The sequence below is a fragment of the Rhineura floridana genome, chromosome 8 (assembly GCF_030035675.1).
Source record: "Rhineura floridana isolate rRhiFlo1 chromosome 8, rRhiFlo1.hap2, whole genome shotgun sequence".
Lineage (NCBI taxonomy): Eukaryota > Metazoa > Chordata > Lepidosauria > Squamata > Rhineuridae > Rhineura > Rhineura floridana.
Window position 1 is genome coordinate 115,736,403 of NC_084487.1, and position 16,345 is coordinate 115,752,747.

General features: G+C 45.6%; 1 protein-coding gene across 5 annotated transcripts in view; it reads right to left on the reverse strand.

Annotated features, from left to right (window-relative positions):
- The window catches only part of CACNA2D1 (calcium voltage-gated channel auxiliary subunit alpha2delta 1), a 621,516-nt gene that overhangs the window by 119,280 nt on the left and 485,891 nt on the right, over positions 1 to 16,345 (reverse strand). For all 5 annotated transcript variants that reach the window (XM_061582171.1, XM_061582168.1, XM_061582170.1 and 2 more), the window contains exons 13-15: positions 3,345 to 3,423; positions 1,467 to 1,516; positions 404 to 493 (exon numbers count right to left, since the gene is read on the reverse strand). In XM_061582171.1, the coding sequence (XP_061438155.1) occupies positions 404 to 493; positions 1,467 to 1,516; positions 3,345 to 3,423 (219 nt within the window). The remainder of the gene's footprint in view (positions 1 to 403; positions 494 to 1,466; positions 1,517 to 3,344; positions 3,424 to 16,345) is intronic.

Here is a 16,345-nt window from a genome sequence, read left to right on the forward strand (position 1 = left end):
GAGAAGCACGAAGTGGAAACAATGCTCCTGCGGATAACAGCTTTGGCCTTTTGTGGCACAGAATCATACACACAATTCCTCAATCATTCTTGGAAATGCTGGTACAATCTAGATAATATCCCTCCTTTCCTCCCTCCCTATACTAACGCATTTGACTCTTTTCTCCTGCTTTAACATTTGTTCTTGGTGAATTTAATTATTTTAAAATCTAGCTTGGTCTTCACTGAGATTGTTTTGAATTTTGAGCCCACCTAGAATGCTTGCAGTCCTTCCCAGTTGCGTCACCCACATTAATAGGACCATTTTTTGCAGTACTACATTGACGTGCAATGAATGTTTTTAATGCAATGCTTTTATGTTCAAATTATATGTTTTTACTACATCATGCAAGTGTACATCATACCAGTGCATCCAGGTAAACATTAGTCCACTGGACTTGTTTGGCTTGTTTTCCAGCCAGAACCATTGGTCTCCCCAAAACATCCAAGTACTCCTGTTAAAGAAAACAATTAAATAAGCTAGTCAGCATTTTTTTTAAAAAAAGAATAAACTCAGGTGTGAAGCCTTCAAGCAAATGTCAACTGTGCCATAATTCTGAAGTTTGGTGAGTATAGTTCCTGATGAGATATGGGGAACAGTGCTAGTATATACCCAGAGTTGCTGTGGTCTTAGGATGTGGATAAGGTGCTTGAGGGAATTTGATCAATCAAATGTTTAATCAACCTTTGCCCATTTGGCTTTTAAGAACTAACTGGAGGGGATTGGGTGGATCCAGGAAGATTAAATGCCTCTTTGCAGGATGAGAGTGGTCCCAGCTGCTTTAAGAGGCAGTGGTGTGACCCCTCCTAAAGAGGTCCTTTCTGGACGCTATGCGACAGCTTTGCTTAATCACTAATATTTCCTTTTGGGGCAAGGTGTCTGAAAGGGTGGTGACCTTGCAACTGCAGGTGTGCATGGAGGAAGAACAAAATCTTGACCCATTTCAATCTGGCTTCTGGTCCAGTTTGGGCACTGACACAGCTTTGGTTGCACTGCTTGATAACCTGAATTGAGAGGGAGACAGGGGGAGTGTAACCCTGTTTTGTTCTGTCCCTTATGCATCCATACCAGGGTTGGGGAACCTGTGGCTCTCCAGATGTTGCTGGACTATGGGTCATACCTTCCCTAACCATTGATCATGCTGGCTAGGGCTGATGGGAGTTGGAATCCACCAACATCTAGATGGCTACAGGTTCCCTATGCCTTATCTATATGATGCCACTGGGACCAGCTCAATGGATATTCTTGAGCAGAAATTCTCACAAACTTATTTGGAATGCTTTGGCAAAAGGTCTCATCCATGCAAACTTGTCCAAAAACTGTCCTATGAGGTACATTTCTATAACTGATTAAGATGACTGATTTTCATGCAAGGTATTTGATTTATTATAAAACTTGTACTGCTTTATAAATTGTTGCAAACATACCTGTGTGTTTATTCTGATGGCACCAATGGATGGAATTTCATAATAGTAACCTGAAATATGAAACATAAAATAGGTGGGTTTTTTTAGCATAGGGGCATCAGTACTATGGAGCTCTGTTTCCATTGAAATCAGACAGGCACCTACAATTTTGATATTCATAACCTGCTGAAAATGCTCTCTCTGTTTCAGCAAGTATTCTTTTGAATTTTAATTTCATTCAATGTTGGTCATTTGTTCTGTATTTCATTATTTCATAATTTTATGATATTTTAATGATTTTATTGTACACCACCATGGTATTTTTTTAAACAAGTTGGAAGTTTAGAAATACTCTAAATAAATAAATAAATTTGGAGCTTCATTGCAGTATCATTCTCCAGTCTCACCCAAGAGCACATGATGTGGGGTAATATCAGAATTACATGAGTTGCGTCACTAGCATGGGTCTTTCCAATACTATTACCATCTAGCTAATAAGGTCATCAAAGATTCGGTAGCAGACTTCCTCCTGATTAGTTAGCTAGCATCATACTGGTATTCATAAACAATACATCCTAGTGGTCTGAGATTTTGCCAGAGGGAAGCAACCCACATGCCCCTGATGGTATGTGTGAAGGAAGACCTGACTGCCTCAGATTCTGAAGTCTGAAGATTCTCACCAACCAATGAATAAGATGTAGGGATTAAGTTCTTCTCATCCAAATTCCGCTCCAGATTTTAGAGTCCCAAATCACCTGGTGTGATTTCTGAACTGGAATTGATACTTTAAAAAGTTGTTGTTGTTATTGCCAATTTTTCTATCATATTATTATTATTTCTATTTTTTGCACTTGCAGTGTGCTTTTAATTCCTTTAGTTCATTTATATTCCATCCCCCTTCCACCATAAAAAATTATTAATGAATACATTTGCACTGATAAAACCCTTCAAAAAGCAGCCTTGATGAGAACACATATTTGACTGCATTAAGATTCTTCTTGCACGGTGCTTCAGCGTTGTGCAGGAGTACATGTATATCAGTAAAATGCCATACACAAAAAGAATCTTAAGGCATTCATATCACTTCTTTTCACAGTGTCTTATAAGTGCACTTGTACGAGCTGCCAGTTCTCCAACATCCTGACACCTCAAGAGATGGGGCTTAGTGATGTCATAGGCTTGCCAATTCTTGAAAGGCAAGAATCTGGTATGTGGGCTGGCCCAGCAGTAAAAGGGTGGAGCAAAAGAAAATGAGAGAAATTGGAAAAAACACTGCTGCTGCTTCTTCCTTATTAACAACCTCTTATGGATGATGAGTAAGAAACTTTTTAAACCACATTTCCCAGGTCTGTTCAGCAACTATGTCGCCAGGACAATCCACTACTACTTTCCATTGCTTATCTTTCATAAATGTTGGTGCAAGCAATAGGTGCAATATTTACCATAGGCGGGCACAGGTCAGAAGGCCTAGCACATCAGTACACTTAGAAGAAGTCATCAAGCGTGCAGGAATGCCAGACTAACTGATGATGGTCCTGAGATTTATTTTGCAGCCCTCAGAATGAACCCCAAAATGTGAGCTTTGGGGCCAGAGCCTGAGACCTGGCAGCCTTACAGTGTTATAGAAGAGGAAATATGCAAATGAATGGATGGAACAGAAATTTGTTACAAATTGCATTCATAATTTACCTCAGAATTCAAAAGAAGAGGAATACAGGACAGAGTGATTCACAGAAGCAATATAAAAATGGAACAGCTGAAATATTCTCACCTCTAATTAAATTATATTCTCATGCCCAACATGTCTCCTGATTTGTTTCTGAGCTCATCTAAAAAGCAAAGAATTTTAGATGACACAGAGCTGTGGTTATGTGATAAAGAGACACAAGGGCACAGTACCTTTATTTTTGCAGGCCATCCATTGTATGGGTCCCTTGTCATAATTATGTTGACCGACAGAAAATGTGAATACACGGACCTAGAAAAAATAAAAAGGAACTGAATAAATTCATCATAGAAGAAACATCCTTCTAAAAAAAGGGCATACTGAATGTCAAATGATCAACCTGCCTTTCACCAGGGGATTAACACTATCACAATCTCTTTCAAATTATATTGCTTATACTTTATAACGTTGCAGTGTGGGCACAGGCCACAGACTTCCATAACTGCTTTTTCCATCATTTTCTAAGGAATCAACTGGTGACAAACTCCATAAAGTATGTTCTTTCATAAATAATGTACAGAGGTATACATTATTGATACAGAGAAACAACCAAGTACAGACATCCAATGGCCCTGTATTAATTGGGGGTATAGAATGTTCTCCCTTTGAAAAAGCTCCCTCCAACCCCCCCCCAAAAAGACCACTTCCATATTATAGAGATAAAATAGCAGAAGGAAGGATGCTGGATCTGTGGGGACATGTTGCTAGTCCCATTGTTGCACTGTCCTCATTCTAGCAGCCTGACAATATACTCAACAAGTTTGCCAGAAGATGGGAGAATGAATGTGTTCACAGACTCTTCTGTAATGAAGTTCCACAAAATGTCTGTGGATGTATACATGTGCGAATCTGTCAACCATACTCTTCCTAAACCACTTTACTGGGGGCAGGCAGGAGAGACATGGCCAGAAAATCAGAGAAGAAGGGGAGCACAACATCAACTGTGTCTGGAGAACCTTTTACTTGGCAAACAGGCCATCAATAGCCCCATTACCTAGGAATAGTAGTAACAACAGTACTCTCAGTGGAAAGGCCATTGTGACATCACCAGCCAGTAAATGAATCCCCTTCCTCTGCATGTCCAAAAAGTAGAAGCACTAACAGATTTCAAAATGGCTACAGAACCTAAATTTCAGTCTATCAGGAATATGTAGCTAGAGGTCTGAGAAAGGTGAAAATGTAAAGTAAGTAGTGGACCCATGCAAAAGAGATTTGGGACTTAATACCATCTGAGAAAGCTGTTTGGGCCTGCAATGGTCTACCCAAAGCCCATTTGTATAGCCAGATTTAAACCTACATTCCCATATTCTGCTGGCCTCCATGATAATCCGGATGTACTGATGGGCTACAGTTGAATTAAGACTAAAGAGGCTAAGGACACAAGAGTGCAAGATAAGTAGGATGGACAGTCCATGTGTGCTTGGCATGCGTACATTTGCAGGTCTTTACTGTCCTGTTTCTGCATCAATTTGTTTTCTAGTGCTGCAGCTAGAGCCTTCTTATCACCTATGATCACTCCAAAGATAACATTTTTAATGCTGTCATTCATACATTCAGTTGTCATGTATCATGTGTGTAAATCAAATTATGTATACACATGTATGAAGCAGCTTGAAATATTAGTTCATACAAGAGTATGCATTTTTTAAAAATCATACTGGTGACTGAATGGTAAGTTTTACTACAAAACCAATTTACATACTATGCTATTTGTAATCATTCAGATATCATGGCTTTACCCTTCTAGGTATAAAAAAAGTTTGCATCTTTCAATCTTATTAACAGCTATTAACAAGATTGTAGATGGGTAGAAAAAATGTCACTATTTTTGACATGTGGAATAACATCTTGTTCCATGAATATCTACTTGCTGCCACCTAGTGGAAGAGCTGGTGATGAATCATAAAGCTTCTGTTCTCCCTAAGGAAAAAAATGCAAGGCCTCATTAGCTTTCATTGTCTAATCTGATTTTGAATTTTAACATAATTCATATTAGGAGACCATTCAGGAGATTACTTTTCATGCAAAAACAACTTAAGTCTATTTCAAGTTAAAATTTGCTCTTTGGCAATATCATGTTACTCATATAATTTTCTTCTGGTTATCAGTCTAATCAGCTTTAGGTATTGACATCTCCCAGCCAAACGTAGACTCCTGCTTCCATCCTCAGCTCCCAGCATTTACTCATTTTATCCCCCTCCTAAGGCCAGGCTACATGTTACATCCCTGTGGCTCATTCCCTCTCTATACCTGCCAAGTACTCCCCAGGTGATACATCATTGTCATGGTGCAAATATCCCCATCCTTACCAATGACAGCCAATGCATGAAGAGGAAAAGGGAAACTCATGATGTTATGACACTCTTAGATGATTGGATAGAACAAAAAATTGGCATGAGTATGTAATTTTTTTACAGGTCCATTCAGAACCTATTGGAAAAAATATAGCAAAGCAGAGGTTTCCCCCAAATGAAGGTTTTGAAGCCTATCTCATATTTCAAGAAAAGCTGTTCTATAGTGCATATTTTTTGCATTTTAAAAGGTACCTTAGGATACTCTGGTCTGCTGACAGTGTTAAGACTTGGAGAAGTGCTTGGAAAACAATAAGTGACATTATTTTGCTCCAGATAGAGGAAGGGGTGTTCTGGAGATGGGGGTGGTGGAAGTCACCTCATTGTCATGGTCAGACCACTTCCTGGTGAAGTTTAGACTTGCAGCTCTGACCCCCCTCTGCAGGGATGGTGAACAGATTAAGATGGTCCACCCCCACAGACTAATATAATCCACTGGATTCCTAAATGCCCTGGGGGAGTTCCCAGCAGATAGAGCAGGTGACCCTGTTGAAGCCCTTATCATGCTGTGGAACAATGAGGCACATTGGGCTATTAACACGGTTTCCCCTGAGCGCCTCTCTGGCATTATGGAGCTCAGTTTGCACCTTGGTACATCAGTGAACTCAGGGCAATGAAACAGGCTGGACAACAGCTAGAGTGCAAGTGGTGAAAGACATGCTGTGAGGCTGATCAGGCACAAGTAAAACATCACAGCCATGAGGGTGGCGAAGGCGGCCCACTTCTCTGCCACCACTGCATCCTCATGTAGCTGTCCAGTGGAGCTGTCCGTATTGTCAGGAGTCTGTTTATTTATTTTATTATTTTATTTATTTAAAATACTTATACCCCACCCTTCTTCCAAGGAACTCAGGGCGGCTCACAATTAAAACAATAAATAATCAGAACAACCAATATGCATGTTAAAAACAATTAAAAATAAATTAAATCAAATAGATTAAAACTGTAACATTTTCAGTTAAAAGCCCGCCTAAATAAAACAGTCTTCACCTGGGCGCGAAAGGACGATAGCGAGGAAGCCAACCGAACCTCGCTAGGGAGGGAATTCCACAATCTAGGGGCAGCCATCGAAAAGGCCCTATTCTGTGTCTCGGCAAGAAAAACTTGCGAGAAAGATGGAATAGTAAGGAGGGCCTCACCAGATGATCTTAAAATCCGGGCAGGTTCATAGAGGGAGACACGGTCTAACAGATAGCCTGGACCTAAGCCGTATAAGGCTTTATAGGTCAAAACCAGCACTTTGAATTGTGCCCGGAAACAGATTGGCAGCCAGTGGAGCTGGTAAAGCAAAGGAGTAGTATGTTCTTTGAACCCAGCTCCAGTTAACATTCTGGCTGCCGCTCTTTGTACCAATTTAAGTTTCCGAGCAGTCTTCAAAGGCAGCCCTACGTAGAGCGCGTTACAGTAGTCTAATCGGGATGTAACTAAGGCATGTGTTACCGTAGTCAAGTCTGACAGGTCAAGGAACGGGCGCAGCTGGCGCACAAATCTTAATTGAGCGAAGGCACTCCCGGCCACACCAGAGACCTGCGCCTCCAGGCTCAAAGTCGAGTCCAGGAGTACTCCCAAGGTGCAAACTTGAGATTTCAAGGGGAGTGTAACCCCGTCCAGCACAAGTTGAATCCCTATTCCCTGATCCGCCCTCCGACTGACAAGGAGCACCTCTGTCTTGTCAGGATTTAGTTTCAGCTTGTTCGTCCCCATCCAGTCCATCACTGATACCAGGCAGTGGTTTAGGACCTGGACGGCTTCCTTGGTTTCATTAGGTGGAAAGGAGGAATAGAGTTGGGTGTCATCCGCATATTACATCCCGCTGTAATCAGTTTGCCGATCACTTCCAGAATAAGATCTCATGTATCCGCCGGGACCTAGACTCTCAAGTTATAGCAGTAGATCCTAGTGAGGTGTCCGGAGCACAGTCTTGTCCTGTTTTGTTGGATGAGCTTCAGTTGGTTCAACTCGAGGACGTGGACAAGGTGCTTGGACAGGTACGTGCAACCACTTCGGTACTGCATCCTTGCCCCTCCTGGCTGATAAAAACTAGCAGGAATGGAACAGGTAGCTGGGCCAAGGAAGTGATAAATGCCTCTTTACGAGAGGGAGTGGTCCCGGGCTGTCTGAAAGAGGCAGTGGTGAGACCACTCCTGAAAAAGCCTTCCTTGGACCCAGACAATTTTAACAGCTACAGGCCAGTGGCGAATGTTCCATTCCTGGGCAAGGTCTTGGAACGGGTGGTTGCTGGCCAGCTCCAGGCGCTATTGGATGAAACTGATTATCTAGATCCATTTCAATCGGGTTTTAGGCCCGGTTTTGGCACTGAGACAGCCTTGGTCGCCCTGTACGATGACCTATGTCGGGAAAGAGACAGAGGGAGTGTAACTCTGTTGATTCTCCTTGATCTCTCAGCGGCTTTTGATACCATCGACCATGGTATCCTTCTGGAGAGGCTCGCGGAGTTGGGAGTTGGAGGTACTGCTTGGCAGTGGTTCCGCTCCTACTTGGCGGGTCGTCTCCAGAAGGTAGTGCTTGGGGAACATTGCTCAACACCGCGGGCTCTCCAATATGGGGTCCCGCAGGGGTCAGTTTTGTCCCCCCTGCTTTTTAATATCTACATGAAGCCGTTGGGAGAGGTCATCAGGAGTTTTGGAGTGCGTTGTCATCAGTATGCTGATGACACGCAGCTCTACTTCTCCTTTTCATCTTCTTCAGGTGAGGCTGTCGATTTGCTGAACCGTTGCCTGGCCTCGACAATGGACTGGATGAGAGTTAACAAACTGAAGCTCAATCCAGACAAGACTGAGATGCTGTTGGTGGACGGGTTCTCTGATCGGATGGTGGATATATACCCTGTCCTGGACGGGGTTACACTCCCCCTAAAGGACCGGGTTCGTAGTCTGGGAGTCTTTTTAGACTCTTCCCTCTCACTTGAGGCTCAAGTAGCCTCGGTGGTTAGGAATGCGTTTTACCAACTTCGGTTGGTAGCCCAGCTATGTCCCTATTTGAGTAAAGAGGACCTTACATCAGTGGTACATGCTCTGGTAACCTCACGTTTGGATTACTGTAATGCGCTTTACGTAGGGCTACCTTTGAAGACAGTTCGGAAGCTACAACTAGTGCAAAATGCGGCGGCCAGATTGCTGACAAGGACCAAGCGGTCCGAGCATATAACACCTGTTCTGGCCAGCTTGCACTGGTTGCCAATATGTTTCCGGGCTAGATTCAAAGTGTTGGTATTAACCTATAAAGCCTTATACGGTGCGGGACCACGATACCTTGCGGAACGCCTCTTCCGATATGAACCGGCCCGTGCACTACGTTCTGCTACGAAGGCCCTCCTCCGGGTTCCAACTCACAGGGAGGCCCGGAGGGTGATGACAAGATCTAGGGCCTTCTCAGTGGTGGCCCCCGAACTATGGAACAGTCTCCCTGAGGAAGTACGCCTGGCGCCGACTCTGCTTTCCTTCCGGCGCCAGGTCAAAACCTTCCTATTCTCTGAAGCATTTTAAGTTACATTGATCTAATTTTAATAATGTTTATTGTATTGTTGATTGTATTTTAATATTATTTTGTTATTCATTGTATTTTTATACTATTTTATGTTCACCGCCCAGAGAGCTATTGCTAGTCGGGCGGTATATAAATTTAATAAATAATAATAAATAATAATAAATATTGGTGACACTGAACCCCAAAACTCCGGATAACCTCTCCCAGCGGTTTCATGTAGATATTAAATAGTATGGGGGACATCAACTCCAGGAAATGGAGTTTTAGACCCTTTGGAGGCCCACTGTGAATTGTTTGCAAGGCACTTTGAGGATAAAGTTGCTCGCCTCCGTAGCAATACTGATGCACCGTCCACATCTACTGTAGTTCCCAGTGAGATGTCCAGTACAATGTCTGCTGCAACATCTTAGGATCAGTTTCAGCTGACACGGCCTGATGTGGACAAGGTGCTTGTGACGATGCGGCCACCAACGTGTCCTCTCAACTCTTGCCCTTCTTGGCTTATTAAAGCTTGCCGAGGGGGTGTGACTGAGAGGATCCAGGGTGTGGTAAATGCATCATTGTGGGAGGGAGTGCTTCCAGCTGCTCTGAAAGAGGTGGTGATCCGGTCGCTCCTGATCACCAAGGGAGGAGGACCATCACCACCCAGGGAGAGAGAGCCATCTGCCTGCTTTGCTGCTGCTGCTTGGCCAACATTTCTGCTCTCTCCTTCTTGGGCTCCTGCTCTGCACGTGGGCACCTTGCAGGACCAGGCCCCAGGTACTCAGCCAGCTGTGCCTGATACTGTTCCACCTGTCCCTTCTTTGGAGGGAATATATAAGCCGGCTGGCTGAGGGGGCTTGGGAGATCCAGTGCCTGCAAGGGAAGAGGACCATCACCGCCCAGGGAGAGAGAGCGCCATCTGCCTGCTTTGCTGCTGCTGCTTGGTCAACATCTCTGCTCTCTCCTTCTTGGGCTCCTGCTCTGCACGTGGGCACCTTGCAGGACCAGGCCCCAGGTACTCAGCCAGCTGTGCCTGATACTGTTCCACCTGTCCCTTCTTTGGAGGGGATATATAAGCCGGCTGGCTGAGGGGGCTTGGGAGATCCAGTGCCTGCAAGGGAGGAGGACCATCACCGCCCAGGGAGAGAGAGCCATCTGCCTGCTTTGCTGCTGCTGCTTGGCCAACATTTCTGCTCTCTCCTTCTTGGGCTCCTGCTCTGCATGTGGGCACCTTGCAGGACCAGGCCCCAGGTACTCAGCCAGCTGTGCCTGATACTGTTCCACCTGTCCCTTCTTTGGAGGGGATATATAAGCCGGCTGGCTGAGGGGGCTTGGGAGATCCAGTGCCTGCAAGGGAGGAGGACCATCACCGCCCAGGGAGAGAGAGCCATCTGCCTGCTTTGCTGCTGCTGCTTGGCCAACATTTCTGCTCTCTCCTTCTTGGGCTCCTGCTCTGCACGTGGGCACCTTGCAGGACCAGGCTCCAGGTGGCGCTTTTCCCGGGAAGAACGGTTTGAGAGCTGCGTTGGTGCGCATGGAGCACGGGACTGTGGTTGTTGTGTAGACCTGAATGGAATGAGTGGATGTTTGTATGACTGTATGTTGTGAGTGTGTGTGTATTTTTATTTTATTTTATTTTTATTTTATTATGTGCCTGGGCGGGAGGATAGGGTATTGGGAGGGGGGACCAGAGGGAGCCCCTGTTAGCGTAGTGACGGGTAATGGGAGGTATGGCGTTGTGAGGAGGACATGCCGACTGAGGGGAACTCGGCCCAGACAATTGGTGGCTGTACCGTGTTCCAGTCCTCCCCACATCCACAGGATTGCTGGTAGTTCTATCAGCCATCTCTCGGATCTCCAGTTGCTGCTTCTTAATGCCAGATCGGTAAATAATAAAGCTTCCCTCATCCATGATTTAATTGTGGATGAGGCGGCCGATCTGGCGTTTATTACTGAGACATGGGTGAGCGATCTGGGAGGCATTAATCTCTCCCAGCTGTGCCCACCTGGGTACTCGGTTCAGCATCTGGGTAGATCCAAGGGTCGGGGAGGGGGAATCGCTGTGGTCTATAGAAGTTCCATCCCTCTCATTAGGCACCCTATCCAGGTAGCTAATGGTCTGCAGTGTCTCCATATTACGTTGGGTCAGCGAGACAGACTGGGAATACTGTTGGTGTACCGTCCACCCTGCTGCCCAACAGCCTCCCTAACTGAGCTGATGGAGGTGGTCTCGGGTTTGGTGTTGCGATCCCCCAAATTATGGTATTGGGGGATCTCAACATTCATGCCGAGACCGCTTTGTCTGGGGCAGCTCAGGACTTCATGGCCTCCATGACAGCCATGGGGCTGTCTCAATTTGTTACTGGCCCTACGCATATTTCAGGGCACACTCTAGACTTAATTTTTGCTACTGGAGCAGGGGATGGTGATCTGGGAGTGAGGGATTTTACATCTATTCCTCTGTCATGGACAGATCATCGCCTATTGAGGTGTAGGCTCACAATGTTTTCTCCCCTCTGCAAGGGTGGAGGACCAATTAAGATGGTCCGCCCCCGGAGACTAATGAATCCTGAAGGTTTTCAGAAGGCTCTGGGGAGTTTTCCGGCTGATAAAACTGACGCTCCTGTCGAAACCCTGGTCAATCTGTGGAATACGGAAATGACCCGGGCAGTTGACACGATCGCCCCGGTGCGCCCTCTCCTCTGCAGAGCTCAATTGGCTCCGTGGTTTACCCCGGAGCTAAGAGTGATGAAGCAAGAAAGGAGACGGCTTGAGTGCAAATGGAGACGAACTCCCGACGGCTGTGGTCTTGCACTTGTGAAGATCTCTACCAAGCTCTATGTGAAGGCGGTGAGGGCAGCGAAGAAGCAGTACTTTGCTGCCTCCATTCAGTCATCTTCTAACCGCCCAGTGGAACTTTATAAGGTTGTTCGGGGACTTTTACACTCTGGTCCTCAGAACGCAATAATACCATCAATAGCCCGCTGCAATGAGTTTGCGAGACACTTCCAAGATAAGATCACAAACATCCGCCGGGACCTTGACTCCAATATTGTAGCAGTTGAGCCTAATGAGGTGTCCGGAGCACAGTCCTGTCCTGTTTTATTGGATGAATTTCAGTTGGTTCAGCTCGAGGACGTGGACAAGGTGCTTGGACACGTGCGGGCGACCACTTCTGCTCTGGATCCTTGCCCCTCATGGCTAATAAAAGCTAGCAGGAACGGAACAGCCGGATGGGCCAAGGAGGTGATCAATGCCTCTTTACGAGAGGGAGTGGTACCACCCTGCCTGAAATAGGCGGTGGTGAGACCGCTCCTAAAGAAACCCTCCTTGGACCCTGAAAATCTTGACAACTATAGACCGGTAGCAAATGTTCCGTTCCTGGGCAAGGTTTTAGAGCGTGTGGTCGCTCACCAGCTCCAGGCTCTCTTGGATGAAACTGATTATCTGGATCCATGTCAATCGGGCTTTCGGCCGGGGTTTGGTACAGAAACAGCCTTGGTCGCCCTGTATGATGACCTCTGTCGGGAGAAAGACAGAGGGAGTGTAACTCTGTTGGTTCTCCTTGATCTCTCAGCGGCTTTTGATACCATCGACCATGGTATCCTTCTGGGACGTCTTGCGGACTTAGGAGTTGGAGGTACTGCTTGGCGGTGGCTGTGCTCCTACCTCAAGAATCGTCTCCAGAAGTTGGTGTTTGGGGAGCATTACTCGAGTCCCTGGATACTCCAATATGGGGTCCCACAGGGTTCAGTTCTGTCCCCCATGCTCTTTAATATCTATATGAAGCCGCTGGGCGAGGTCATTAGGAGATTTGGAGTGCGTTTCCAGCAATATGCTGATGATACGCAACTCTACTTCTCCTTTTCATCTTCTTCAGGTGAGGCTGTTAATGTACTAAACCACTGCCTGGCCGCGATAATGGACTGGATGAGAGCTAATAAACTGAGACTCAATCCTGACAAGACTGAGATGCTGTTGGTGGGGGGGCTCTCTGCCCAGATGGTTGATGTCCGACCTGCCCTAGATGGGGTTACACTCCCCCTAAAGGAGCAGTTCCGTAGTTTGGGGGTCTTATTAGATCCGCTCCTGTCACTGGAGGCTCAGGTAGCCTCGGTGGCACGGAATGCGTTCTACCAGCTTCGGCTGGTAGCCCAACTACGACCCTATCTGGATAGGGAGAACCTTGCCACAGTTATCCATGCTCTGGTAACCTCTAGATTGGACTACTGTAATGCACTCTACGTAGGGTTACCTCTGAAGACGGTTCGGAAACTTCAGCTGGTGCAGAATGCTGCGGCCAGAGTTCTTACTGGGACAAAAAAAATTGATCATATAACACCTGTCCTGGCCCAGCTGCACTGGCTACCAATATGTTTCCAGGCCAGATTCAAAGTGTTGGTTCTTACCTATAAAGCCCTTAATGGCATCGGACCGCAATACCTGGCGGAACACCTCTCCCGCTATGTACCTACCCGGTCGCTGCGCTCGACGTCGAAGGCCCTTCTCTGTGTCCCAACGCATAGGGAGGCACGGAGAACGATAACTAGAGCTAGGGCCTTCTCAGTGGTGGCCCACGAACTATGGAACGCCCTCCCTGATGAGATACGCCTGGCGCCTTCTTTGTTATCTTTTCGGAGCCAGGTAAAGACCTACCTCTTCGCCCAGGCATTTTAAAAATTTTAAAAATTTTAAAATTTGAATTTAAAATTGAAAATTTTTAATTATGTTTTATTGTGTATCTACATCCACTTGTATTTTAACCTGTTTTATTATGCTGTACACCGCCCTGGGAGCTTATTGCTATAGGGCGGTCTAAAAATGTAATAAAATAAATAAATAAATAAATAAAAGCCCACCCTGGACCCTTTGGTTTGTGACAACTACCACCTGGTTGCAAACCCCCCTTTTTAAGGAAAGTGATTGAGAGGGTTGTGGCACAGCAATTGCAGGTACTCTTGGATGAAACAAATTATCTTGACCCATTCCAATCTGGGTTCAGGCCTGGTTATGGGGCTGAATCAGCCTTGGTCACCCTGATGCCCTCTATCAGGAGGATGGATGTCCTCTATCAGGAGAGGTTACTCTTACTTGATCTTGGTGGCTTTTGATACCATTGACCATGGTATCCTTCTGGGCCGATTTGGTGAGATGGGTACTGGAGGCACTGTTTTACAGTGGTTCCGGTCCTATCTCCAGGGGTCATTTTCAAAGAACAGCATAGGGCAATTGTCATTCAGCCCCCTGGCAGTTCTGCTATGTGGTACGGCAGGGTACCATCTTGTCCCCCATGCTGTTTAATATTTATATGAAGCCCTTGGGAGCAGTCATCAGGAGATTTGGGGTGGTACGCTGATGATACCCAGCTCTGCAACATCTGAATTGGGAGAGGCCGTGCAAGCCCTGGGCCGGTGCCTGGACTTGGTGATGGGCTGGATGAGCGCCAATAAACTGAGCCTGAATCCTAGCAAGACAGAGGCACTGTGGTTCCCAAGTTCAGATAATTGGTCAGTTGCCTGCTTTGGATGGGGTTGTATTCCCTCTGAAAGAGCAGGTTCATAGTCTGAAGTTGCTCCTGGATCCATTTTTGTAATTAGAGGCCCAGGTGACCTCCGTGGCTAGGAGTGCCTTTTATCTGCTTCGGCTGATAAGACAGCTGCGGCCATTTCTGAACCAGGATAGCCGGACCACTGTTGCCCATGCAGTGATAACCTCCAGGCTGGATTACTGTAAAGCTCTCTATGCGGGGCTGCCCTTGAGATTGGTCTGGAAGCTGCAGCTGGTGCAAAATGCAGCAGCGAGCCTGCTCACTGGGTCAGGGTATCGCCAACAAGTCACCCTGCTGCTGAATAATTGCACTGGCTGCTCATTAGCTACCGAGCTAATTTTAAGGCTCTGGCTTTTGGTATACAAAGCTCTATACAGCTTGGGACCAGGATACCTGAAAGATTGTCTTACCCCTTATATATCCAGTAGATCAATGTGCTCTGCAGGTGAGGGCCTCCTACAGATACAATCTTATCAGGAGGCACATTCTACACAACATAGGAAGCAGACCTATAGTGTTGCGGCACCTACCCTTTGGAATTCTCTCCCCTTAAATATTAGACTGCTGCCATCTCTGTTATCTTTTCAGCACCTACTGAACACCTTCCTCTTTCAACAAGCCTTTTAAATAGTGACCTTATCCCAGTCTGCATCTGTGTTGGAATTGCTTTTTAAGTTTTTTTTTAATGCTTTTTAAAAAAGATGTTTTTAAACTGCAGGGAAGTGGCAAAAGCAGATGCAACCAGTTAGTAAAAGCACTCTTTGCTTGCTTGTCATTTATGTCTGAAGGTGTTTTGATGCATATATTTGGCTGACCATTTTCAGGAAAATTTTCACGTGCATGCATGGTATTAAGCTCTGAGGTTTTACTCAGTCTTTAGGTGGTAATGAAGGTCTCATTGACTAATTGAGTTGGAGTTGTACAAAAGATCTCAAGTCTTCATAAGAAGAAAATGGAGGGCCTGCCTTTTGGAAATAGATCCAGTACTATAGAGCTGTTCGCACTGATGTCTTTAGACATCACCAATTTACTTCAGACAACATGAACTGATCAGCCTTCTCCAACCTTGTGCTCTCCATGCTGTCAGACTCCAACTCACATCAGTCCTACCCAGCATAACCAATGGTCAGGAATACAGGGAATTGCATGAGAGTTGGAGTCCAACAAAGTTCCAGAGAACACCAGATTGGAAAAGGCTGGAAATGGCAAACATGGCAAAAAGAATAGCGGCAAAAAAAGGCCCAACTATTACACCAAGCTGGTGGTGCCTTCTGGACATTCTCTTCTCCTTCCCAGTATCATCAGATGCAGTTCTGAAACAAAGGAGGCAGCAAGGTCTTACGAGAGGCTATTTGGTCAGCTATATTTATATCCTTTGTTCGGTTGCCAGCTATACACTCCCCCCCCTCATTCTGTGTCTTCATTAACTTGAGAGAAGAAACTTTGAACTAGGAGCAAATGTAATGATGGCTCCTAAAAGGAATGTAAATTATCCATGACTTGCTGGGCCATGTACTTGCTAGGCTTAGTACTTTAACCTTGGTCATTAAGTGCTACTATGCTAGATAGAATATTTTATGAGGAAAAATAGGGATGTAAATTAGGAAATATTTAGTGTAATTGCCAGTACTGGGGGAAAAAAAGTACGCTTTTAAAGGTAACTTGTAAAGGGGTGATTGCAACCATCCTCTCCCCGTCAGCCTTTGTCCCACTAATAGCACTTTTATCAATGCCTGGCTTCTCCTTTCAGCTTCCTACTCTCATTCCTTTCAGTCCCCAAAGCCAC